Below are 27,553 nucleotides of genomic sequence, written 5' to 3' on the forward strand. Positions count from 1 at the left end.
TGTTTGTAGGCTCCCTTCAGGTACTGAAAGGCTGCAATGAGGTCACCCTGCAGCCTTTTTTTCTTCAGGTTAACCAAGACCAACTCCCTCAGCCTGTCTTCACAGGGGAGATGCTCCAGCCCTCTGATCATCTTTGTGGCCCTCCTCTGGACTCCCTGATTAGAGAAATTACGCTTACTAACACAGGCCTAGAAAATGGACATATAGGCATAGTAAGAGCTATCTGTTCTTTCACTTATCAGCTGAGATCCCCATTTCATTCTTTTTTGGGTGCTTTAAATGCTCAACAGCAGGTTGTGTTTTTCTCCTCTGAGGCCTTGCTCAGCTCTATGCATATGGAAAGCAAGCAGTAGCCTAGAATGGAGAAGTTTTCTGTGGCCTTGCTGCTTATGTTCCCTGGAAAAAGGAGCTGGCTGCTGTCATTCTCATTGAGGGGGAAGTGGTTTGGTGGGCAAACTACTGATGGGAAGGGAGTGCAGTCCTGCCCCAGGGCTTACAGTTGCTATCCTGTCTGTTAGTATCTGAATAATGTCTTTCTGATGTCCTTCAGCAGCAATAGGAGTAGCAATTCCTGTTCTCCAGGGCTGCCTTGGCTCTCCTCAGCTCTGCCTTTCTCTAAGTGCATAGTTTGAGTGACCCCTGAACACTGCATGTGGATTTGGAAGGTGGCAGAACTCTCCATACACTTATGTGTTCTCAGAAAACTTCCTACCATGGAGAAAGAAAAATCACGTGCCCCAAACAGGATGTTCACTAAGTCTATAACTTCAAGATTTGTTGGTGATGGAATAAGTCATACTTTGTATCTTAAGAGGAGTATGGAAAAGTGAAAAGACAATGAAACAGAGGATTGTGTTTCCCTTTCAGAATTACAGCTTGTGCCATGACCATGAATAAATATGTGGAGGAAAATGTTTCCCAAAAATCCTATACAACAATAAAATATTTCATGAAGATGTTGAGCAGTGTCAGTGAGACCTTGATCTTCATTTTCATGGGAGTGTCTACAGTTGGAAAGAACCATGAGTGGAACTGGGCCTTCGTTAGCTTCACTCTCCTGTTCTGTTTAATCTGGAGGGCACTGGGTAAGCAAGTCTCAGACCATTTGTCATGTTATTTACAAGTGATACTTCCTACCTTTCTTCCAACAGAAGATGACAATATTTAGAGAGCCCCATTATCTTGTTTGTAACATATCCCAGATCTCAGGGTTAGCTTCCATCTTGCCCCAAAATGAAATCCAGAAATCATTTTGATCTTGATCCTGCCCATCTGAAGGCAGAGGCAACCAAGTTTGTTAATCTGAGTGAATGTATCTAATTACTCATTTCTTTACAAACACTTTTCTTAAAAGAATATGCTATTCTACACAAACTTTATGCTGAAAAATACCCTGACTGCCCCTCAACTCCTGGCACTTAGGCTTGCTCCCTTATGCCCTGCCCTTATGCTTTTTCCAGCCTGCTGCATCTCTGTAACCTGTGCCTTTGGTACACTACCATGCACTGATATCTTCTTGCTCCATCCCCAGTCCTCCATCTTTCCTGTCTGTGGAAATAAAGTTAAGTGACTGAAGTAAGACTTTGAAGAGTTCAAAGTGCAGATTGTTGGAGGTGGCAAGCCAAAGTGTTCCAATGTACATTAAATCCCATTAAAAAAGTAGTTTAGGAGTTTAGTAGTTTCTGGTCCATGCTGAAACAAGAATTACTACAGCGTTAGAAGTGGCTGTCTTGTGAATATCAGATAGGTGCTTCAGGTCCTAAATCCAGCTGGCCTGAGGTCACTAAATATGACTAAGAAGAATTTAAAATCTTTCTTTGGTGGTGTTATCAAGCTGCTATGTAACATTTTATTCCTTCAATAACATAATAAGAAGCAAGTGCAGGTGTTTTAGAACAAGTACTGGCATTGTGGGGGATTTCAATGTGATTTTGATTTCCTTTTTTCTCTTTCTTGTACTTTCATTTTTTTTCTCAGGTGTTTTTGTTCTGACTCAGATCATTAATGTGTTCCGGACAATACCTCTCACTTTTAAGGACCAATTTATTATTGCCTATGGAGGCCTTCGAGGAGCTATTTGCTTTTCACTTGTGTTTTTGCTTCCTCCTTCTGTGTTCCCCAGGAAGAAATTGTTCATCACTGCTGTTATCGTGGTTATATTTTTTACCGTTTTTATTCAGGTAATACCTTTCCTCTTCTGGACATTTTCTTTCTAAGGCAAGGTGTAAATAAGCTGTGGGTAGAAAAATAGATGTCCTAAATTACTGGAAGGAATGTACTTGAAGTAACATACTTCTGTATTGCTCCTTGGTCATACTTAAAAAAAAAAAAAAGCTATGCAGTCAGCAGACAGATAGCAAAACTATGTCGGATATTAAGTACTTAGGTGAATATGTAGGTAGTATTAAGCATTTAGGACCCAATGAGGTTGGAGTAGAGATTAAACATAATCTGGGTAAAGCCCCAGTACTAATTCCTTGTTAGAATATTTAAGTTGTATGTTTACTAGGGAGCTGGGTATTGGGTGCAGAGAAGAGTGGAAAGAGGAATGGAAAGCTCTTAAGGGCACTGCAAAGTGAACTGCAACATTTTAATCTGGGTGTTAAGCAGTAATATTGAATATTAGCTGAATGTCCATTCAAAAGCACCATGATGAGAAAGAATGTGAAGAACAGATCTCTGGTATCACAGTGGTCATGGAGAACTGGTCTGAATGAACAGGAGGAATGAGAAGAAGGAAGGGAACACTGACTTCAAAGGATAGAATACTTTAAAATGTGGATGTATCGGGAATGCGTTATGAAATGCATTGGGGTTTACTAAAGAGAAACCTGATATTCTTTGATAAAGAAATTTGAGAGTAATCTCATCAAACTAGATTATTGTAAAAGTTTCCTTTTTTTTTTTTGTTAGGGATGTGGTGGAAGACAGGGGAGCTGTACAGATTATTAGCTTAACTACACATAGGTTTAGATTGGTTTTCAGGCGATTGCAAAGTGAACGAGGAAGTGAGGAAGGAGCTAGCAATTTCTCCTGTAAAGGGAAGTAGACATGGAGGGCAGTTTGGGTCTGAGGATGTCTAGTGCAACCTCATGCCCATCTGCAAAACAAGACTGACTTACTCAGGGAGATGGCCATTTTTATTTATCCCCAGCCTCTCTCAGCAGCTGCTTCAATGTTCAACCACCCTGATGAAATTATAGGCTGATGGGTTGTTGTTGACAGAATTCCTCAAAAGGTGATTCCAGGGAATGGTTTTGTTTAATATTGTTGTTATTGACCATAACATAGGAGTTTTTTGGTGCTTATGTTTCTTAATGATGGACCTTGGAAGGTGACAACATGATGGGGTATTAACTAGAAAAAAAGAGAGTAAATGGGGATGGAAATAGAATGAACTTTAACAGTGGCATGTGCAAATGTTGTTCTTTCTAGGACATTCTTAACTGCAGATTTCACTTTAATAAATAAATGGGAACCTTTCATTTGGAAAAAGAATAAAAAGGGAAAAAGACACAGGTCTATTGGTTGATAATGTGCTGGAGCTTAAGCAACCAATGCAATCCAGGCATAAGAAAGATGTATTGAGACAGGTGTTTCCAGCAGAGAACAGAGTTGTGTTCTAGAGTAATCACATGGAACTGGTAAGCTTGTGTGAAAGATGACCAGAATGTCTCGGTCTTGGCAAAATGAAGGAGAAGAGGGAATGTAATTACTGTTTATATCAGGGAATGAACATCGGGGAAGGAGGAGCACTGTTTAAGCTAAAAACACAATGTTGGCAGAAGAACAAAGTGGTACAAAGTGACCATGGTGTAATTAAGAGGCAGCTTTCTAATTATCAGAACAATGAGGTTCAGGAGGAGTGTTCCATGTGAGCAATGGGGCAAAGAAACCTAACTATTTTTTAGATAAAGCTTAATTCATTTATGAAAACAAGTATGTGGTATGATTGTCTTGGATAGTGGCGATTGATCTCAACACGATGAGATTTCTCTCCTCTGTTGGTACGCCTGTACAAATAAACGATGTGATGTCAATTCTTCCACAAATAATTGTTCAAAAATCATTATATCATTCTGGGGCAGCCAAAACTTTTGTTCTTTTTCTGAGAACTGTATAGTATGTACACATATTTACCAAAAGTCTTTGTGTACTGGGTCTGGTCTGTGCTACTATTGAGACTACCTGAAGGTTACTCAAGACAAATCCCATTAGCAATACGTCATTTACCCATCTTGGGCCTCTCTGCTCTAGACAGTAGGACTTTCTTTTCTTTTGTTGTATCAGTGGAGTCTGTGCGTTGACAAGGACTTTGCAACTGTGTGCAACATCTGCTTATTACAAGAGTGAATTTGCTATTAGGATTGTCAGACGGGGTTTTTGGGAGCTAAAAGAAACATTTTAGGAGCTAAAATGTTATCCACTGCCATTTTCACTGCTCTGACAGAGATGGGGAAGATTGAAAGGTTTTGTTCTTCCTTAACATTTATGGAAAAACACAGAAAGATTTGCTTTTTTTTCTTCATAGGGAATAACAATTCGTCCTCTGGTGGAGTTTCTTGATGTCAAAAGGTCAAATAAAAAGCAGCCTGCTGTCAGCGAAGAAATTTATAACAGGGTATGTTGTAGCTTCATTGTCACAGATGAAACCTTCATAGAGATGAAATTCCCAATGGCTTTCAATATGATAAGGATTTAACGCACAGCATTACAGAGAAACATGCATTATTTAAGATTTCTTTTCTATATCTGTTTTAATCAAAACAACTGCAAGGTTTATATTTAACTCTTGATAATTATCAAAATTATCATTATTAGGTATATTTAATTTGAGATCTTCACTTGGTTTTGCTCACTTGTTGAGGTAAATTGTCTTTTTGTAATTTGTTTCACATAGGAGTTCTGTGTTATTTTAGAACTTGACTACATTAAGAAACCTTTGGCAATTTAATTACGTTACATTGTAGTTGAGCTAGTCTAATTAAACACATATAAAATCCTCCTAAAGACGCATTTAAACTTCCTGAACTCTCACATCATCAGTGTCTTAATAGATTTGTATTTTGAATGCATATGTCTCTAATGATGGTAGGTTCATTAGCTGTGCGTTTTCTTGAATGTAATTATCCTTGCAGCAACTCAGCTGCAAAAACCCTGTGATTTTAAATGCCAAAAATGAGGAATAATAGCGGTCACATCCAGTAGAGAACTGAATCTAGGCACCCAAAAAGTCAGTCGTTTCTGAGCTTACCCTTTCGACATATCTAGCAGGATTTCCCCCTGAAATTTAGAGACCTCTACTATGGTACTTGAATCAAGAGCATGGTTGGCCGTGAGCTGCCATGAGTATCCAGTGAGATCTTAGCTGAATTGATTTACCCTTTTGTAACTGATAAAAAACTGAGGAAGAATGTGGCTCTAATACCGATTGCTCAGGACACTTTGAGATAAACCTGGACCACAGTACCCTGAAACAGTAGCTCAGGATGTTGGCTATGGCAGATCTGTCCTGTGCATCCAGAAGGGGCAGTGCTGGCTGCCCACTTGGGCTGTCTCCTCCACAAAGTCACACCTGACTCACTGTCAAACCTGGGGAAGTCCCTGGAGAAGTTCCAGGCTTAGCTCCAAGCGATTGGAGAACTTGAAAGAAATGAAAATATAGCAAAAACAACTTAACTCCAGATTTAGGCAGGAGCTCAGCAACTTTGACATTGTAGAGATTAGCTTCTGTACTTCTGGGTCTATGAGCTCCAGGGGAGAGCAGGAACCAGGTGCCCCCCTGGGCATGTGTACAAGGGCAAAACTGACCCCTTTCAATATTTGTAAGCCAGGCCCATGCTTGTTTGCTTTGACTGCATTTAGTTAAGCATCGTCCTGAACTCTGCCTTGACTTTTCTGTTTTGAAGTAAGTTGAAAATTAATAAAGTCTAATGGTAAGACAAATTATATCCATATATTTGTGTAATGAGTCAACATTTCTTATTTAGTTCTTCGATCACGTGAAGACAGGAATTGAAGACGTGTGTGGACATTGGGGTCACAACTTCTGGAGAGATAAGTAAGAACGGCATTTAAAACTCTTTCTTTGTTATAGAGGGAAGAATGAACTGGCTCTGCAGCAACAAACGAAAGCTGCTGGGCATCAGATTTCGTTTTCAGTATTTTATTCTTGAACGCAGATGGTTGTTTTTAGAATGCGTGGGTTACAAAGAGAGAGCGGTAAAACAATGTCTTTTAACTAAACCACAAGCAAGTAGTACAAAATTTCCAGCTGGGAAAAAGCACAGCCCTCTGATCCCAGGGTAGATTATTCTACCTTCTGACCGGTGTGGGTAATCTCACTGTTTCTGACAGTTTCAGAGCATTTCCTGTATGTCTGCTGAGCTTTTTGATCCTGAGCTGGCTTTCCTGCTGCAAACTATCTGTCTCCGTGGTGTTAAGTGAGGGGTTAGTTCCCTAGCTGATGAGAAACAAGCAAAAGCTCTGGGACTTCCGCTAGGAAGATCAAGGCACTGGCTGGCATGAGGTGCATGAGGAATCCTAATGGCAGGCAGCTTCACAGTTCCTGATGGTATTATTTAAGACTCAGCATCAGTTAAGAGGATTACCAGTGGCTATACCTGAATTATTTATGTGTGCAGTTGAGCTGCTGAATCATCATCATTGTTTGTTTGGATCTAACTCCCTTTTCTCAGAAGCATGTTCTTTTTCACCCAAATCCTTCAGAAACAAAGCAAGGTTATTGCTCACCCACCTTCTGGTCATTGCTCTGACAAGAATTTAAGCATTTTATACAAAGAGGAACAGCGTCAGCAGCAAAGGCTGAGGATCCCTCTCTAAATGACTTGAGGGCATGGCTGAAGATGCTGTCCTGACAGATGGATGACATGGCCACAGCTTTTCTTAGCGTCGTTCTCCTCCAGTTTGTGTGAGATCTTTAACCAACAGATTACAGACTGAAGGAGAGTACCACCTCTTTGTGACCTTCCAAAACATTTTTGACTGAATTTCAAGAATAATTTCAGAATGACTAGAGTGCAGGATATTTTCTGACAAACAAAGTCACTCTGCTCCAATCAATATTTTTTCACTAAGCATCCAAGAGGGCTGAAGTTGCTCTAAAAAAAAGGAGAACTTCCAAAATTTTACAAGGGCAGGCTAAAGTTTCAAAGAAAAAGCAGTAGGTGCAAACGTAGACCTTTTATTTGTTATTACAGTAAATATTTAATGTTCTCTTTGTCTCCATGAAAATGGAGAATTAGAAATAATATTGTGCAATAACACAGAGTACATAGAAGCTAAAAGTTGCTGCTAGGGACACTGTGCTTTAACAGATTAACCAAAACATAGGTTAAGACTATCTGAAGCAAGGATGAATTTGACCTTTTATTATGATACCCAGCAGTAAGTTACAAATACGAACAGACACATTCCTGAGGAATAAACTCCTTCACGATTGCTTTCGCAACAGTATAGAAACATTCATCAGCTCTGCCTAGTAAAAATTGACTGGTTGTGTTGGTTTGCTTCATGCACAGGTTTAAAAAGTTTGACAATAAATACCTGCGAAGACTTCTCATTCGGGAGAACCAGCCCAAATCCAGCATTGTTTCTTTGTACAAGAAGCTGGAAATAAAGCATGCCATCGAGATGGCAGAGAGTGGCATGATAAGCAAGGTGCCTTCGTCAGTGTCTCTCAGGTAAGGCAGTGAGGCCTACGCGACTCAGTGTTACAGCAGGGCCACATCATGTACTTCACAGTCTGGTCCGTAGGCAGGATAATTGCTTTGACTTAGGACATTCTGTGTCCTAATATCACATGAACAGTAACCAAACGTGGAACTGGATCATTTCGCAGCAGCTCACATACAAAGCATGAACGAGCCTTACTCTTCCGGCGCGTGTAGTTTTACAGGGGCAGCTGCATCCAGCTTCCAGGGAACATTTCTGTGCTATGTGGGGCTGAGTTGGGTTTGATCCAGTGCCTGCACATCTGCTGCCAGGAGCTACAGGGGAGGCCTGAGAGATGTTGTGAAAAGTGCCTTAGTCGAATTTACAGCTCTGTGCAATCGATACAGATTTCAGAGGGTCGGTTTTGACTCTTACCACTTGAGTCAAATGAGATCAAGGTTTTGTTCTCACCCATTACATTTTCACCTTTTCCTCAGTTGTTTTAGAATGCTGTTTCCAATACAAAGGAAACAGTTAAAATGTAATTTCTAATCATAAAAAGAAAAATATTCTCTCTTTCTCATTTTCCCATTTTTTTTGTGTATCTTCTTGGGTTTTATTCTTCCACAGTGAATATCATGAAGGGAAAATAAAGCCGCTCTCTCCCACTGAGATGGAAAACATGCGGGAAATACTAACAAAGAATCTCTACCAAATACGCCATCGAGTAAGAATAAAGTTTTGCATACGTAAATATCCCTCTACTCTTCGACTATACTTCTTACCTTCATTAAATATCTTTGGGCAAGTGTAGTACGTACTGTACAATATATATCATTTAATGTTGTTATTTACTTCTATTGCCTATGAATAAATGTCAATTATTACAACATTTTCAGCAACATATGCATACTCCTTTATGTAAACAGCTTATTTCATTTTATACTGTTGATAAAGCTTTATGTTTTTGGCATATTACCTGCAATATACTTCCATTACTTAAAAAGGATCATAGGTGCAAATTCAACCCAATCTTGTCCCACTTCTATTAGTATTTTCTTCACTTTACAATATGCAATTAGATTTCTCATTTGCCTCCAGTTGTGAAGTTGCTTGTATTATGAGCAGAGGTGATGAGCTGGAAAAATAGTGAAATAAAAGCAAAAGGACATTTCACAAATACCATCCTGTGGCTAAGTAGTTTGAATCACAGAATGTCTGTGCCCTTGGAAGACGTTCAAAAGTTGAGCTTGCTTCAGCTTGCTGGAGATAAAAATGACTTCCCCCTGGGTGACTCACCCTATCACTTTCAAATATGCATCCTCCAATGACATATTGACTGAGCAAGTACAACATAGTGGTAAGCACTGTATTAAGCCAGCTTTTTCCAACTGCTCTTTCATTATAAATATTGGCAGGCTTAAAAAACAAACAGGTGCTCATGAAGCCTCTGACTAAAAAAAATCTGGCGTAATTATTGCCTTTGTTCTTAATTGCCTTTAATATGACTTTGTTTGCAAGAATTTATGGTAATTATTAAAATAACAAAGCAAAAAGGCCTGTTTTATAATGTGTATAGAGATCAACACATTTGTGCTTTTCAGAAAGTAACCACAGCTTTTCTATTTCAGACCATGTCGTATAACCGACATAGCCTGGCTGCAGATGCAAATGAGAAGCAGGCCAAAGAAATTCTGATCCGTCGCCGACACAGCCTTAGGGAGAGCCTACGGAAAACTAACAGCCTGTCAAGAGAAAGACCGGTACTTGCCCTTTAGTTGATTTATAGAAAACAATTCTCCATAGCTATATGCCATGTAGAAAAAATCTTCTGAAATGCAGGAAAATTAAATCCCCAATTTGAAAGACAGCTGCACGTATAATGTCATACTTACACCCTGAGATGCACACATGCCCCTTAGTTTGCACTGAACCCTTCTGAAAAGCTTCCATATTGTAGAATGTAATATGGAAGTGGAATCTGCTGCCATGATTTTATCTCAGAGGAACTGAGAAGGGTTCATACCCAATGTACCTCTATGGCATGGTGAGAATTCTCTATCAGTATTTTGATGAAGAGCCGATGACTGAGGTAGAGTATGGCTTTGAGATAGACAAATTCCTTGCAGTATGCTCCAAAATGTGGCAAGGAGGAGAGCTTCTGGTCACACCAAAAAGTGTGAATGCTTTATTTGAAAAATGCTGTGGGCTCCTTAGGATTCTTAAAAAGTGGCTAGGGCTTCAGGTTTTGACACAGAATAGAAAAACCCCTACAATATGCAAGAAATGGTGTGTCAATGTGACATTTGACTTTCTGAAGCAGTCCTTTTATATCAGGCCATTTTTGAAAAGAGCACACTGATTAAACAGTAAATCCAATGCCCCCTTTTTAACTCTGGAAGAAATTAATCCTCCTATAAATATGTATTTTCAAGTTGCAGGAACACTTAGTGACTACTACCTTCACTGATGCAGTTGTCCTTTAGTTACTGAGGCTGCTGCTGCTGATGCCTACAATAAATGTTATATCTCATTTGTGACCATTACCTGGATTACCTGCGGCATTGGTTGTAACAATAAGTCTGTTTCTGAATGATTTTTTTCCTTCTCATCCACAGTTACTTATACTGATTTTTTAGGAGGAGTAGTGAAGAGACTTGGCAGGAGTAAGGCATTTTTGGGTCTGAGAGAGAGATGGTGTATGTCAGCTTTTTCAAACTCACAGACTGTAATTTTAAAAATAATTGTCCTTGAGTAAATGATCGTCCAGTTTCAACGTCCCTACTGTGTGCAGGGTCGCCAACCACCAGACCAGGCTGCCCAGAGCCACATCCAGCCTGGCCTTGAATGCCTCCAGGGATGGGGCATCCACAGCCTCCTTGGGCAACCTGTTCCAGTGTGTCACCACTCTCTGTGTGAAAAACTTCCTCCTAATATCTAACCTAAACCTCCCCTGTTTAAGACTGTTCCCCCTTGTCCTATCACTATCTACTCTCATAAACAGCCATTCCCCCTCCTGTTTATATGCTTCCTTAGATTACTGGAAGGCTGCAATGAGGTCTCCCTGGAGCCTTCTCTTCTCCAAGCTAAACAATCCCAGCTCCCCCAACCTTTCCTCGTAGGAGAGGTACTGCAGCCCTCTGATCATCAAAGGAAGGATACCCTTAAGAAATTTCTGAATTTTTAAGAATGGTCCTGTCCTGGAAAGAACCTCATATGGTCCAGGAAGCATGAGGTGCACTCTGCACCTAGGGACTGCATAGTTTAAACTTGGGAAAACAAGGCTTCTGTGACCTGTGCTGGTAAATAGTCACATTGGTGCCCAGCTTCCCCATCATCCTAAGCGTGACTAATCAACTGTGTATAGTCATTTGTATGTATAAAACATTTGTGGGGGTTAGAATACAGATTAGCTTTTGTGCCCAGGCTTCAGTCTCAGCCTAATTTTTGCAGCTGAGTAATAAAATTCCAAAACAGAACTGCACAAAATGAAGCTATCTTTGCCTTCCGCTGAAAAACCTGTACAGATAAGGCTAGAGACTGAGAGCATACATTTATTAACTCTGATCTCAGAGAGCATAGCACTAAGTTTTGATTGAACTGCTTGAGATTACTCAGTCCTTACCTTCGTTAGTAAAGACCTCAACCAGCAGTAAGTGTTAACTTGAGTGTGTAATAAAAGATCACATATTAGCTAATCCCAAACTACTTGCGAGCCCTTGAGCTACTTAAGTCTATTCAAGGCTCAGCTGTGTATCTCAACATGCATTATGCAAGTACTTCAGTCTGCTGTGTCTTAATGATTCTGTTATTCTTTGCACAGGCTGCTGCAAATACAAAAAGATTTCTTTCACTTCCTAAAAACACTAAACTCCCAGAGAAACTACGTGTGAGAAACAAAACATCTTCTAGAGGTAATGGAAAATTTTTTGCCCCCTTGTGTACTGCACTCATCTCGCCTGCATAAAAGGAACGTTTTTCCAGGGATGATGCACAGAAATTAGTATATTGATTTTCTAAAAGATATGAACTATTTTATTTGCAAGGGCTAGAATTTTTCTAGCACTTGTTCTAAAACAGGTATTTTATTATGAAGAAATGCCCCAACAAACAGTTCTGTGGAGTTCTCAGCCTAAAACATTTGCATCAGAATTGCTGACTCTTTGTATCTTTATTGGATAATATCCAAATCTACCTCTTAGATTATGACCCTATGTGGTTTCTTTTCTGACCGAGGTCAGAGTAAGCACTGTCCTGAGAACCAAAACACTGAGGAAAATGAGGATATGATGAGTGATATATAGATCTCTTGAAGAGCTTTTCAAAATTCTGTGCTTAACAACCTAAATGTCTATTTTTTTATGCCTAAACTCATTAACGTTAAATTTTGGAGTTCTTGAATTATAAAATTAAAAAAAAATAAAAAATCCAGAGGAATGCAACTATCTGATATGAAAAGCTTGGTTAGTTTTGTACATTATTTTTACTTGTTACCATTTGCATGACCACACTTATGCCATGAACAGAAACAGTCTCTTGGTGGGATTAAATCTCTACGTACTCACTAAAATTCCCTGACCATACCCCAGACCAATTAATTTCCCACTCTTCCAAATTAATTTAGTAATAGACCATTGCTTTTCTGTTGCTAATTACATCTTTGCTCTCCTGAGTGCAGGATGTCTTTTATTCTGTAGTTATGTCTAGAGAGGTCACCTACTGTCACCTTGCATTAAATATTAAAGAGGAAATGTGCCTCCAGATTATTCAATTGTCAAAAAAAAATACAGTTTGACATATCTAGGAGGAAAAAAGCCTGCAAACATAATCTGATGAAGACCTTCTTTGATACAAAATGATCTGGGTGAATGGATAACTATGTGGTGATATGTTTTATTGACCTCTTTCTCACCTTTTAAAAAGAAATAATATGCAGGCTACTAATGGAAGTTGTGCTTATGACAATTGCACAACGTGCTATTCTTTGTTTTGATTTGTTTGAAATACCATATCTGACAAATCTAAGAACAAATGTGAGTCATTCATAAATAATTCTTAACATGATTATCAAGTGACTGGAACATGCTAGTTTTTTTGAAGATATTTGTCAATTAAAAAGAAGGAAAAGGTTCTTCACTTAGTGGGTAGTTGGGTGCTGGAACAGGGCAGTGGTCACAGCCCCAAGCTGCCAGAGTTCAAAAAGCATTTGGACACTGCTCTCAGACATAGGATTTGAATTTTGGGTGATCCTGTGTGGAACCAGGATTTGGACTCCATGATCCTCGTGGGCCCCTTCCGACTTGGATATTCTGTGCTTCTAAGTCTGCTGCAAAAACATATTCCACATCTACACAGCCTGATTGTTCCCAGCTTAGTTTACCTGATAGTGATCACTGCATTCCTTAAATGAGTATGTCAGCTTTCCCTTGGTCATCTTCTACTCTGCTGCAAGAGGGTGAAGGAGTCCATGGCAAGCTGAGATTTGCACCGTGGTTGTCCTTTGATATTGTACATTCAGGCATCTGAAGGATGGGATGTTTCCTTTCATCTCGTCAATTGCCCTCTTTTGTTTGGTGAAGCATTGATTCTTCTTTTCCAAAGCCCAGTTTCTAGAGTCTCTGTAGATGCAGTGCCCTGGAAGTGCCTCAGATTAGGCTTGTTATGTGAGGATAAAAAAATCTCATTTCTTTGTCTTGCTTGGGCACCACTAGGGACTAGACCCCAAGTAGCTCAGGGTCAGGTGTATTCCATTTATTCCATGTCCTGACAGAACTGAAAAGCTTGAGGAAATGTCAGCTTAAAAATAGTAGCACCCTTTGACAGTGGGAGATTTCTAAATGTCACTGTTTTGAGGAGAGGGATGTTTGTAGGTCAAATCTTAAAGTGTTTGATGCTGGGCCTAATCTCAAAGCAATGAATTTAAGAAACACAGTTAACCTTTTTACTATGGCTGTTGCCGCTCAGTGCTGTTGTGTGAGTATTCCTGAAACAGAAACATTTCACAGCTAAAATCTTTATTTTGTTTTCAATTAACAGTGGGTGACAGCAGTGACTCTGAAATGGATGCCACTACCACAGTGCTCAATTTAAGACCCAGAGCAGGAAAAATCTTGAGAGAGCAGAGACTGAGACAGCAGCGGCCACCCTCTGAGTTTAGCATGGAGTGGAAGAACGAAGTTGATGGGAGCCAAAATGGACAAGGAGAGCAGCAGGAGCCAGGCAGCCTGCCTCAGCCGTCCATTGGGTTCAGGCAGCCGCTGCTGACAAGACCACGATTTGGCACTTTGAGCAGGGAAGATTTGACTGCAGACCACGAGTTGGCAAGACCTGTGCCACCACCACGATTAGTTAGGCAGGCATCACAGGGGGAAAGGCAGAGAAGTAAGCCTGAGAACCAGCCGTACTGAACATAGCAAAGATTGAACTGTTGGTATCAAACCGTGGATGTACCAAATTCAGATTCTAAACTATCTGATCAGACAATGGGATCCATTAAAGAGAAGACAAACTTCAGTGTGGATCTAAGCATTTCCATTTGGGTAAAGCCAATGCCATTAACTAAGTGAAAGGAATACTGCAGCAATTGCAAAACTGAAGTCATAAAAAAAATCTATTTTATAGATAACTTATGGCAATGCTTTGATTACGTTATTTCCACTATTAAATAGGATGGAAATGTGCCTTATCACATCATCTCGTGGAACCAAATCATGCAGGCTCAATACCCAGCTATCCAGTGAAAATCACTGTTGGAAGTCCAGTGATGAAGAGATTCTTTACAGAAATCTGTATCATTTCAGATTTTATTTATGATCAAATGATACTTGTTTTGACCAGAGCATTAATATGAGTAACACTGAAAATTGCACAATGCACCTACCATATAGACTTTGTAAGAAGCATAAACATATTCCTGAAGCCCAATTTGTTTGAAGAGCCATGATGTGGAAAAGAGGAAGAAGAGAAGGAACAAGCTGTAGGAGGAGAATTGCATGTGCAGCTTATAGAAGTTGCAACAAAGACAAGACCTGAATAGCTTGAATTTTTTGTTTCTGAATTTTTGCCAATATGTAGCTTTTAAAATGGTACTGAAAATCACTAAGGGAAATCTAAATGACTTTGTCTCTAATATCAGTAAGAGCTGAGGGTACCTAAAGGAATACCAGAAGCCCTAAAAATAGAAAACTTCAAGTAGATAACTAGCGCTCCTGTTCAGGATTGCTTTTTGCACCGTAGCATCTTTGCAGTGCAAACATGGCAGTAGAATAGTTGTGGAGCTCTGCACATAGAAAACTGAGCAGTATCCCGTTTGAGTCAGGGACCACTGAGACTCAAGAAAGCTCCTTCCCTCGTGCTTGTGACCCTGGTGAAATTATTTTCTTTTTATTTCTTCATCTATAAAAGGGGAAGGATATCTTTTCTTTCTCTCCCACTGATTTGTTTGTACAGAAAAGTAGCACTCCAGGGGCTCTGGAATCAGTTGCAGTCACTGTGCACCTTAATAACGCTCATAAGAAATGCAGACTTTCTTCATCCCAGCGTAAATAGCAGTCACTTAAGAACATATGGGTAGGAAGGATGCATTAAAATAAATGATACTTAATAGGTCTCAGGAATTTGCACTTTCTGTCCCACTTTATCCTAAGTTTTGAGCTTGCTTCAGCACAGATACACATTTCAGCACAATGCAAAAATCATTTTAATTCTTCTTGTTACAAGATTCATAACTTTCATTTAAGAATGTACACTGTGAAATCATAATTTTTCTTTTTCATTAGCACATTTCTAAATCTGTGGGCAATAAGATTCACTTTTTTATTTAAGCTTGTTTTGAAAGAACTATTAAAAATCAGAATTTGCTTTTAAAATCACAGGGCAGATTTCTTTGAAAAAATTTGTGGGCTGGGATGGTAATTGAGCTTAAAAAGGAATAATGACTTGACTTAACAGCTTTTCTAAGATATTCATTTCATGTATGTATTTGAAACGCTAAACTTGCCTAGCATCTTTTATTGGCTCATGTCTTTTAATTACTGTGTTCCAAGTATGTAATTTCTGCCAAATGCAAACTTCAAGCTGTGGAGAGATGGCTATGTCAACCCTAGGAATCTTGGTCGGATGTTCATGGCTATTCTCAAAAAAATTTTGTGGAAAGCATTACTTATCTACCCTTGAATGGTCACCTCCTGTTTGGGAATAAAACTGGGCTCAAACAAAATCAATAAGCTTTAAAATCAAGTGTGATTGTCTTCCTACATGGAAAATATGTTTCAGCGGTAAAGTTGTCAGCAAGTACTTTGTCACTGTGTTACTGACAGAATGATTGAATAAGAAAGAGGTCTTGAATTTGGATTTTATTATTGAAACTTCTTTGCAGATTGGACTGTTTAGGTTAGTTGTTTTATAGCAGACCCAACTGAAATCTGACCAAATAAATACAAAATGTTGCACATCAACCTTCAGTTAGTTCCCTGCAGAGCTTCTCCTTCATGTGCTATTAATGACAAATTGACTTGTGCTTGGGGAAAGATGTCTTATTTTAAAAATTGTTGTTGGATTTGTTGGCATAATATTAAATAGTGAATGCGGGTTTCAGGAACCTGACAGCTTTGCTTGTCACCCGTTAATACAGCATATGCTTGGATCATTGGAACTTAAAACTAGGTTCCCCATAGCAAAAGCACAAAGTTGGAGGATGTTTGATGTAATAGGGTCCTAAGCTCTTGGTGCTTCAAAACACACCAGTATTTTGTTACTTTTTCAAAACACTTTGAGAACCTCAGAAGAAGAGCAGTAAGGCAAATCTCCAGCATGGTTACACTGTGAAGCAGAATCATGGGTCTCCTCCCACATACTCTCTCCCTTCCCCTCTGCTGCTTATCACACCCTTTTCAGGCTCTTTTCTGCTGCTGCTGGTCCAGAGCTTGTCACCTCCAGAAGTTGCTTCCCTGGGCATTTGAATTTCAGTAACAAAGAGAACAGCAAGTGGTATGGGCTATGTCCCAGGTAGCCCATCTCATTCAGCTCTTGCTCTCATTTAAGTCTCATGTTTGAGGTTTGTCTCTTCCTTGTTCTTTTACTTCCCTGCAAAAGGAAAACAAATTCAGTAGCACTTCTGGCTCTTCCTAAAATGCCCATCAAGCTTCAGCTTGATTTCCTTAACGTTGTAGCAAAGAAAAGGTCTCCTGCTAGAGAGCGAGATGCTCAATAAATCTGTCCTTGAGCACCATCTGATGGGGAAAATCATGTATTGACTGGGGATGTTTTTTGCTTTGGAAAAACACATCTTCAGCAGTGACGGAAATTTGCCAAACCCACAGGTGTTGGTCTTTTTTTTTGTTGTTTCCAGATGGACTCCTCAGTAAACTCTGTAGTATCAATATTTTACTGCCTTGGTAAATGCCCAGCTGTCCAGTTTTAGGGATGAGAAAGTAGAGAATACATTGTGTTAGCCTTTTCTGAGAGTTTTATTTTCCCCTTCAGCTGCTGAATTTGAAATTGAAAGCAATTAGGATAAGAAAGTTGGTAAAGCAAAGGCTAGAATGTAGACAGACACCCAGTTATCTGTTCTAACCAGATATCTGACAAAGAAAACAAGAATAATTTGCTGTAAGAGACCAGATTTTAAGGGCTTTGCTACCTGGTACTAAAATGTAATGCAAGGTCCACTGAAACCACAGGTATTTTGTTAAATAAGATAACCATGCTGCCTAACAATCTAGCAACTTGAGAACATCCTCTGTTGAAGCCACATATAAATAACATAAGGGAACAAACTAGGTTGAAAATTTGGCCAAAATAACATGCATACTGTTCTGAATAGTGCCTTAGGATCTCTGGAAGTAAACACAGTGCATCAGCATTTTCAAGAGATGCCAAGTTCATCAGATCCAAACACCAGCAACATTTTAAGGCTGACACTGCAAGTAGTTTTTCAGCATTGTTCTGCCAACTTCTCTCAGCTTCTGAAGAGACGATGAAAGATCTTGAAATCGGCTGGAGGAATGCTTTTTGTACTTCAAGAGCTCTGATTCTATATAACTATGTTTTTGAACATGCTTACAACACAGCTACACTGGCTGTGTTTTAATACTATACACAGTGTATAGTAATACTACTATACACCGTGCCAGCCAGGCCAACAGTAGATTGGAGGAGTAGCCTGGCAAATAAAATGCTGGAGGTATCAAGTCCAGGCAGTAGAAAGAGGATCTGCTGTAGGACACAATAGAGAGGTAAGTCATAGGCTACCTAACTCACCTTATTCAGATGCTGTTTAAATTCTTGAGAGAAAGGACTAGTAGTCCTTTTTTCTCCCTCACTTTAGGATACTATGATGTAATTTGTACTTTCTAGATAAAGCTGTAGCTGTGCTTGACACTGTCAGTTGTGCGAACCACCATGAGGAAGCTGTCTCAGGACACTCAAAAGGTTTAATCTTCCTCTTGGCTTGTTAGATGGCCAGCTAAACAGAGAGCTACTTGAAAAAAAATCAAAACTGTTAATAAAAATGTATGGCAGCTTCAGCTTGATTCTCCTGCAAACATTTGAAAATACTTCAACATTTGGCAGCTGATCAGATTTGAGGTTGATAAGTCTCTCTTGGATTCTGTGCTGCACTGCTTGAAAGTTACCTTCATCGGAATTCCTCCTGCAGGTGCTTGGCAGGTCTTCTAATAGGACAACACAATGAGATATTGGGTTAGCATCATTTCTAAGAGAAGCACTGATGCATTTCCTCTACAGGCACACAGGACTGACTGTGGAAGCTCTGGAAGCCTCTGTATCCTGTAACATTCAACAGGATATCAGTGAGTAAATGCAGGAGGGAATACAACAGCTATGGGGGTTACTCCATTTCTTTATCTAAAATGTGCTGGGCTTTACATTTGTGTGTTGTGAATTGAACCAGCGTTCTAATTGCAAAAGGTTTCATTTCAAGAAGTAAATTTTAGAAGCAAGAAGGTAAATTCATTTTAAATACTGCAATTTCATTATTATTTTACTCATTTCCAAAATCTTCTGTTTATTACATTTGAGAGAACAGTTCCTGTTCCAAAGCTTTTGTCAAAAATAACTCCTTGATGCTAATATTGAGTTAAACATAACTAAAAATGTTATCTTAATTCCTCCTTGTAGGTTGAACTATGAGGTTTTCGAGGCTTACCTTTAAAAAAAAGCTCCTTTAGCTATTTTATTTCCCATAGGGAAGAAATCTGAGCTCCACTCAAAATAGGTTGATTCTCAAAGTTCAAGCCACAATTAACTGCTTTGCAAGATTCCTGCACAGCTATTTGTAAGTGTTCAAAAAGTATCTGTTGGGAGCGTATGAAACAGTAACCAAAAAGCAAAATATATTTATGTAAAAAATAACAAATTGAGTATCTATCATAGCCTATCAGTTATTTTACAGAAAAATTATTGCACTGTATATGCAGCTTCTTCAGCGTCAGCTGATGATGAAGATAAGTGCTAAAAAAGTGAAAAATTCAAATGATAAACAAAAACACAACCAACACATCCGAGAAAACTAACTCGAAGTAAGAGCTAGCAAGGGAAAAAATCTCATTTTGCAGTTATTTCAAGGTTGAAACTTTCCCCCTAAAGACACACACCTTTAGTCCGTAATTAGATCTCTGCCTTGGAATCTTCGGATACCAGAACTGGATTGAAGAAACTGCTGAGTAATTCAGTGTAGCCCCAAATAGCTGCAGCTTCTCCTCTCTCAAGTTCAAGGGAGGAGTCACATCTCTCCAGGGATGTCACTTTCTCATCTTACTTGCTGAATTTTATCATGGCAACCAAGAGACTACACAAGGGATTTAAATATGGTCTCCACACACTAGAAATGCTAGCTTTCAGCATCCCATCTCAAAAGTGGTGAGTTCATTCTTTGCCTTTCTTTCTTCTGTTCCATTCACTGTCAGGTGACTTCCTGTTTGAATCCTAGGGCTCCTTCACCTTTTATGTGAAAAGTTTATTATTATAAGTAATAATTAGACCACAAAGAAAAAAATTTGCACCATCTGTATTTCATGCCATAGTTTCAGAAGAGGAAGAGTGAAAAAAAAGAAGAAAAAGAAAAAAAAAACAGTGACAAAATGATAAAGGTAGATCGTAATTTCATTTTATTACTTCTCCTTAAAAAAATAAATAAATAAAATAGTGCAACTTTTCTGTAACTGAGGCTTTCCAAAGAAATGCTTGCACAGACTTTCATTTTGGCCTACAATTAAGAACCTTTTGTTCTGTAGCATTACTTGTAATGTCCCTGAGATCACAACCTCCTAAAGGTTTCTCAATGCAAATATTAATTTCATTTTTATTTAGTGTATATTGAGACTTATTTTTCAAACAAAAACATTAAATGTGTAGGCTTTGAAGCTTTTATAAGCAGAAAAGTAATGTTCTGGTAGTTTTACAGTAAAGCTGTATTTTATGGTATTTACAGAATTTAGCTTTAAACAGTGCAGCAACTCTAAAATGTTGTTACCTTGTATAACCAAAAAGCATAATAAAAATTACTAAATCTTTCAAATATGTCAATTTTTGAGAAATTCTCCACCTTCCCTTTTAACTTTTGCTACAGTTGCAAAACAGAAAACCCTGATTTACAGAAGGATAGTTTTAGTTACTACTTGAAAACATGGATTGAAAGAGGATTGGAAATGCTGGGTGAGAATGTTTTGAAGCATCTGCCAAGCAAAACAAGGAGATAACATACTTGAAAATGCCTCAAGTTCCTCAAGTAAATTCAACACAGATCACTGCAATAGTTATCTCTGATGATAGCTACTGAAATCATAGCAGTAATAAAACATTTATTTTGTCAATGTATAAAATTAACTCAGAGTTCTCTTATATTCTCATGGTGGCATCACTGAAATGACTGAGGTTTCAACAAGGACTCACATCTTGGGCACTGGAAAAAGAAGGAAATAAGTGCAAAACGTTACAGTGACTCTTTTGAAGTAGCAACATCATTTGCACAGATGTGTTCAGGGAGACAGCTGAATGGTTATTAATAAAAAATTCAACATAGTGGATGGTAGTTTCAAGTAGTTTTAGAAAAAGTGCATGGAACATCATCAGTGCAAAGTATGTTTCAAAACAAATTCAAACAGTGACTAGTAAGCGATATGTGCTTGAACAACAAATAGCAAAGTTGCAAAGTACTACAACTCTCACTACAGCTCTGAGAGTAAAGTCATTACTTAAGCAGTTCAGACAAAGACTGAAATACAAATGAAGAAACATTTTTCAGCTTGTCACTAAAATGTCACCTATGCCTCCAGAGATGAGAGACTTTCTCAAAAGACTTGAGGAGCAAATTTATTCTTAAAACGAAGGCAGAAAAACTGCACAGGAAGCATTACAAAATAATTTAAGACAAAGTTGCTCAGTAGAAGTTATCACTAAACATGAAAACCAGTTCAAGATTCAATAAAGCTTAGGTTCAGTCTCAGTTTCAGTCTGAATGACTCCATGTTATTCCAAAATTGTCCATTTTAAGCTTGCTAATACAAAATTAGCATATATCCAAATCTGTTGCCTGGGAAAGACTGGTAATCAAGGCCAGATGGCTACCATAAATTTTAAAGACAATGTACGCTCAACAAAATCATATAAAGAAATGTCTTGTTAATTATCTATTGTCACAGCAGAAAGTGGCAACAGACCACAGCATAAGAAATTAAGCCTGGTAAGTTATATTCCAAATTCTCCTTGTAAAATAACAAAAGCTCACCTCTAATTAAATAACACAACTTGTCTGCACATTTTACAAGATATCAGTCTAAATTCTGCTTCAAATATTAGCTACAAACAGAATCTGTGTACATAAGTCATTCTTCTATTCCCTCCAAGAAGGTTAAAAGTTCATAAAAAATCCCAGCCAACACTATACATTAACACTTGTCCCTCTCATAAGAATTCTAGTGGTCCCAGTTCAGAAAGACAACTGTCCTGCAGCATTTATTTATATTAGTGTATATATACACTTGTGCCTGAATAAACAAAATCGGCCCTCTTAAATGATCCTGTTACTACTGTACAGGTCTGGCAGGTGTATGTGTCAACCCTGGTTGATTCACTGTGCTTCTTCTGATAAATACATCCATGTAATCCAAATTTGCAGATATTATTGATTTTTAACTTAACATTTCCACTACTACAATATTTTTGCTTGTTTGTGTTCATTATTAGAATAGCTATTAAAGCTAAGCCAACCCCCAGACTTGGCGGGCCGCAGGGACTGAATTCCTGAGCAATTCCAGAAAGGAGTGGGGCAATTATACGTCCCACTGAGGTCACAGACTGTCCAACACCCAGGAGCGTACCGCTGGCCTCATTCCCACCAATGGTCAATTCGAGGTCAATGATGCAAGTACGACCTATAGTAGTCGAAAAGGCTAAGAATGTGGAAGACAAAACGACCATCCACATGCCAAGTGCTGATGCATACAGAAGAATCAACACGCAGGTAAAAGTGCTAGAGTGCAACAGAAGTCTGTAAGTGTTGTGCTGATACAGTCTTGTTATTGGTCCAAGAAGACAACCAGCCAGAACTCCAAGTGTACTGCTATAGCTCATTAGGTATCCAGAGAACAGAGGTTTCACCCCAAATCTCTCATCCAAAGCCAGAGTAAAATTACTATAGTACAGCAGTATAGCAACAGACATCAGTAACCGTATTAAAAATATATCCCACAAATCAGATGATGCAATTTCTTTAATCCTCTTCAGCACTGTTGTAATTTGGACCCATGGAGACTGGAAAGGACTATCATTTGCCATAGCTCCATTAGTTACTGATTTCAAGTGCGAGTCACAATCTCTTTTTGCTGAGGAATTGTCTGTCCTTTTTTTGCCATGTTCATGTTTCTTATTGACAATGTTTTCTTCATTCCAGGGTAACATCCAGACAAGACCTATACAGATAAAAATATTAGTTGATTGCATTTAATTGCATAATTTTTTACATGGTTTCCCATTAGCCTGATGGTAACTGTTTACAGAGTGTAAAAAACAAAGTTTAAAAAGGAATTGAACTACTTTTTAAAAATCACTGTAAAAAATTACAAAGATTACATATAGTGTTATTCACAGTTCAACCTTAAATGCAATGAAAGCAAGGAAAGAAAGCACTAAGACAACACACAGCATGTAAACCTAAGGGCTGAAGCCAAAGCTCTGATTTTTAGTTGTCATCTTCGGGCACTTAAGTTCCTATTCCCATGCTTGTAAAAGCAATATAAATAATTTAACAGAGAAGCAACTGGAGGTTAACTGCTTTAAAATTCCCATTCTTCTCAACAGCCCTGTATTCATAATACAAAACATGTATGCCAAGTATGATAAGGAACAGTACAAATTCTAGGTATTACAGACAGCATAAATACACAAGAATGGAGCAAAAAAAGACATAAAACCTACCAGCATTCAGAAGGAAGATAGAGGCACAGATGATAGACGTTTGATAAAAGCCATCTTCCAACTCTGTGAGGTAGCCACCAACAACAGGCCCCAGAATGAAGCCCACACCAGAGGCTGCATTGAAACGGCCCATTACTAAAGGGCGGTCTCTCTCAGAAACCAAGTCGGAAAGCAGGGCTTTAGAGATGGAAAGTGTGTGTTTGAAAATACCTGCAACATAAATAAAAACCCAAATGTGCCTTGCTTAATTCAAAAGATTAAAAATCACATAAGCTATCTGATGTATCAATGTTAAAATTGTAGAATTCCTATAATTAATATTACAGACCAAAAATTCTTCGTGCTAGAATCATGCAGTGTGTTGAGCCACAATCATTGTCCTGCTTGTTCAAGGATTTGGACATAGCTATCTAAATTATTTAGGCATTTGTTTTAAGGGAACATTCTTCCAATCCTACTGGAATGATAAGTAAATAAGCTCGTGCTGGAGCACTCTAGGAATAGCAGAGCCTCTAAAATAGGATCCTGTGGGTAAAGGTGGAGTAGAAATGGCTTGTTTGTTTATAAACATAGCTCTGTAACAACTTTGCTGAGTATGGAGATTTCCAGGATTACAAGGCATTACAAGAGACTGGTGTGGCAGACAAGTGTGCTGCAGGAATAGCAGTAACACAAACTTTTATATTCCTTCACCCTGACCAGAGCAATGCTATCCATCACAGGCACAGTACTGTTAGAATTAAAAAGCGTTACTTCTACTGTGTAATCAAATAGCAACCAAATCATTCATTGGCAATTTTTCTTTAAGTAAAGAAACAGTACGAAGAGTTCCTAGACCAGGACCATAGGCCACAAAAGTATCCTTTTGTAGATGTGTTCCAAGTAAAAGCAATGCTTATTATATCAGAATATGTAAGTAGTATATAAGAATACATGATAAATATTCAGCTACTGTAAGAATTGATACAAACTTTGCCACAAACAAAAGTTTCAGTGTTGCAAACACACTTGCTTTGGCACATATTCTATTGAAGTGCTGACCTAAATTTTCAGCCAGATTTTGCAGTTATCAGTTTGAAATATGTAATCAGCATAAGAGAAAATCAATAATGAACCAGTTCATTCATAATTCCATTCAGCCTTGTGAGTGCAGGTCACGATTTCCAGCAGACATACCAGGTATTTCTAATGACTAACAGTACAACAGCCACTTTCAAGGAATTGCTGCACTCCAGTCCTACAAAATTCAGCTACTAAAAGTGGTATAAAAATTTTGACAGTTTGAGTACATATTTCAGTTGTCAATCGTAAGAATGTTTAACCTGTAGAGATGCCTCTATTACCAGGGTCCAGTAGGTGCTACTGGATGAAGCTATGTCGGTACCTACATACCACCACTTCTCTAGTAGTGATTCTCAAGCTGAGACAACATGAAATTTAAGCTGCAAAACGCCATGTGTTTACTCACCTACAGGGACTCTAGAAAGGGCAAACAGGAACACAGTGGTGGATATTCCAAGAAAGAAGTAACCCAGTGCACTGAGAAGAATACAAGTAAGCAGAGAGTACCGTCTTCCTACTATATCACTCCAGCAGCCCTTCACAAAGCAGGAAATTAAGAATATTTTATAACATTTAACAACATACAATGAACAATCTGTTTATCTAAGTTAAACTGAGAAAGAAGTTCAAAGGACTGTTAGCAGAAGCTTAATAAGCTTATTACGCAGCTTTGCTAAGTGCATGAAGTCTGGAAGTGATGAGCAGAGTTCTGCTCTGCTGGGAGTGCACCTGCTGAAACTGTACTCTATTTCATGCCATGTATAGGGATTTTTAATTTTTTTTAATACTTTCTCCCTTTAAAAGCCATAATCATGGCAACAAACACCCTCAAATACTACTATTACTAGCACTCCAAACACGTTAGCACAACCAACCACAAATATTTGGCAGCTATGCTCAGACACTTGCTGAGCATCCTAGAAGGAACAGTCTTAGCTAGGAGGAGTTTGTCATCCCAGAGCAGATGAGCAGTAAGTAGATATGAGAAGGGAGAACAGCAAACTTGCTGTAGTATGTTTATAGAACAGCTTGATTCCAAGCAGCAAGTAGATTTTTCTAGAAGTAGGTAATGGCCTTGCAGTTCAAAGAAAATGCCACATTAGAGAAGCAAATTATCCCAGGTGTCCTGTAGAACAAACTCTGAAATGCTTTTTGACAAGATGCTCAAGATCTGCTCTCTTGAGAGACAGGAGATAGCAGGATAAAATTAAAGGTTTTCCTGATTAAATACAGGGATCTATGGTATTGAAAGGTAAAGCATGCTTTCAGGATGCTTGGCCTTGACAAAGTTCAAAGACACGTGACATGAGAGCTTAGGGCGTATGGGAGACTACAAGACACTGCTTATTAAGCAGGAAAAGCAAGCTCCATATAACAGGCTTACAAAGAGCTGACTCATTGCTTTCTGGATGGGCTACTGAATTAAGAGAACTGTTTTACTAGCGCTTACATTGGAGACAGAATGGCCTGGGTTGGAAGGGACCACAAGGATCATGAACCTCCAGCTCACCTGGCACAGGCAGGGCCACCAACTTCCCTGTTTGATACTAGACCAGGCTGGGGAGGTTGGAAAATAAAACAGAAAAACAAAAACAAACAAGGAGACAACCGTGTTTGACTGAGAATTAGCTCAGCAATGTGTGTCTGATCCCAAATCTGCATCTTAGTTTTAACCTGAATTCTGCATTCTATTTAGTAACGTTATGAAGGATCTGAATGTTCTGTATAACAAACAAAAACAGGATCCTCCAAACAAAACCACTTACATAAACAACATGAACCTTTTCAAATTTTCAAGAAATGTTGCTATTAAAGTCTTCCTTTCCCCCCATAAAATCCATAGAAATGACAATGTACTTAAAAACACAGTGTTAGAACTCACCACAAACGTGCTGGAAAATAGTTGCATTATACCATAGAGAGATCCTAAAATAAACAAGTAAAATACCAACAGTAAAAATTATTATTTTCTTTTATGAAAATTGCGTGAAATTTTAAATGAGAAAACATGAAATAATTCAAATGAAATAAATGAAAACATGGGAATAATTTACTAAAAGAAGAGGAAAGGATGAAGCTTAAGAAACAAGGGAAATAGTTTAAGGAATGGGAAAAAAAGCCCATCATAAAGCAACTGCTAACCAAACTCACACAACTACATAACGTAGAAGGAAGTTGCCTTGGGTGATGCATTAAGCAAAAGAGATCTCAGCATTTGTGATTCCTTTCTCAGAATCAGAAGAGAATTTCATTACTGGGAGGCTGTAATTACTTTCCACTCAGCTCTTCAACCTATTACAAGGCACCACAGAATCCCTAAAGAAACCACATACCCTACTCTTTCATTTGGGAGTCTGAGTTTAGCTGCAGTTAGTGAAAGAAGAGAAGCAGAAAAGAGAAGCACATAGAAACATCTACCAAACCTTTTCATTTATAAGAATACACCTCAAAATCTATTTTTTTTCAAGTTTAAATCAAAGCAGATGAAAATGTATTTTTGATGAAACAGTGCTTAAAATACTGCCACCACCTCAGAGCAGAACGAGAGTTATTTCACAAACTGTTCCCATCCAAAATAAAAATAAAGAAAGAAAAAACAACAAAGCCCAACTCAATCACATGTAGGTAAAAAGAATACCATAATTCAATCACAGCAAACCATAAACAGTACTCCAATATATAAACAAGATCCTTAGAATCCTGGAACTTCATCTTAACATCTCATTTTAAGACAGAATTCCAAACCTTCAAAATTTACTGATAAATAAGTTTCTAAGGATGACAAACATCTTTGCTAAAAGGTAGCTGCAAGGAATTTAACTGAATTGGGAGCAATCAAGGGCATTGGAAAGCTGAGGAGAACCAGCTGTAGACACATTGTCTGCAAAGACTGCAAACAACAATAAAAAATAAAACCAGCAGCTCTGGCTCCCAAGGTTGCTGAGATGTGAATTCTTGGATGCTGAAGAAACCAGGTCAGCTGGAAAAGCATCTGTACAAGTATTGTACAAGTACTGTAAGACTTCCTTCTTCTTTCTAAGAATGTACTTTCTCAGGCATCTGCTTTTAGCAACCAACAGGTTGCGAGCTTGGATAGCTCTTTGCATCAAACGCAGCATGGTTTTCCTTATGTTTCTATTTGGAATTTGGCATTACTTTTTATTATACTACTAGCAAGGAAGAATTATGCTATAATATCCAATTTACAGGAAGGTACATTTCAGTTCTCATCATCTTATTCTTTGATAAATCAATTGATTATTGCAACTCACCTATTATTCCAGCAACCGTATGACTTGCTCCTAGAGATTTGATGTGAAGATTCATTAAAGGAACGACCATACTCACACCGAATAAATCCTGAAAAGAAGGCAGGAAAATT

The 27,553-nt window shown here is 38.5% G+C and overlaps 2 protein-coding genes across 2 annotated transcripts in view; one reads left to right on the top strand and one right to left on the bottom strand.

Moving 5' to 3' along the window:
- The window catches only part of LOC100543289 (sodium/hydrogen exchanger 2), a gene marked incomplete at its 5' end in the record, with an annotated part of 26,375 nt that extends 10,294 nt beyond the window's left edge, over nt 1-16,081 (top strand). Inside the window, 9 exons of the mRNA XM_010728599.3 lie at nt 868-1,085; nt 1,978-2,180; nt 4,532-4,621; nt 5,991-6,061; nt 7,542-7,703; nt 8,305-8,401; nt 9,306-9,437; nt 11,498-11,588; nt 13,711-16,081. Coding sequence (XP_010726901.1) covers nt 868-1,085; nt 1,978-2,180; nt 4,532-4,621; nt 5,991-6,061; nt 7,542-7,703; nt 8,305-8,401; nt 9,306-9,437; nt 11,498-11,588; nt 13,711-14,081 — 1,435 coding nt within the window. The remainder of the gene's footprint in view (nt 1-867; nt 1,086-1,977; nt 2,181-4,531; nt 4,622-5,990; nt 6,062-7,541; nt 7,704-8,304; nt 8,402-9,305; nt 9,438-11,497; nt 11,589-13,710) is intronic.
- Nucleotides 16,082-20,993: 4,912 nt separating this feature from the next.
- Nucleotides 20,994-27,553, bottom strand: MFSD9 (major facilitator superfamily domain containing 9). Its single transcript, XM_010728010.3, has 5 exons — nt 27,444-27,553; nt 26,054-26,097; nt 24,578-24,707; nt 23,110-23,319; nt 20,994-22,604 (listed from the first exon to the last, which is right to left on the bottom strand). The coding sequence occupies exons 1-5, from the start codon at nt 27,511-27,513 to the stop codon at nt 21,658-21,660; spliced, it is 1,401 nt and encodes a 466-aa protein (XP_010726312.1). The 5' UTR covers nt 27,514-27,553; the 3' UTR covers nt 20,994-21,657.

The sequence above is a fragment of the Meleagris gallopavo genome, chromosome 1 (assembly GCF_000146605.3).
Source record: "Meleagris gallopavo isolate NT-WF06-2002-E0010 breed Aviagen turkey brand Nicholas breeding stock chromosome 1, Turkey_5.1, whole genome shotgun sequence".
NCBI classification, from domain to species: Eukaryota; Metazoa; Chordata; class Aves; order Galliformes; family Phasianidae; genus Meleagris; species Meleagris gallopavo.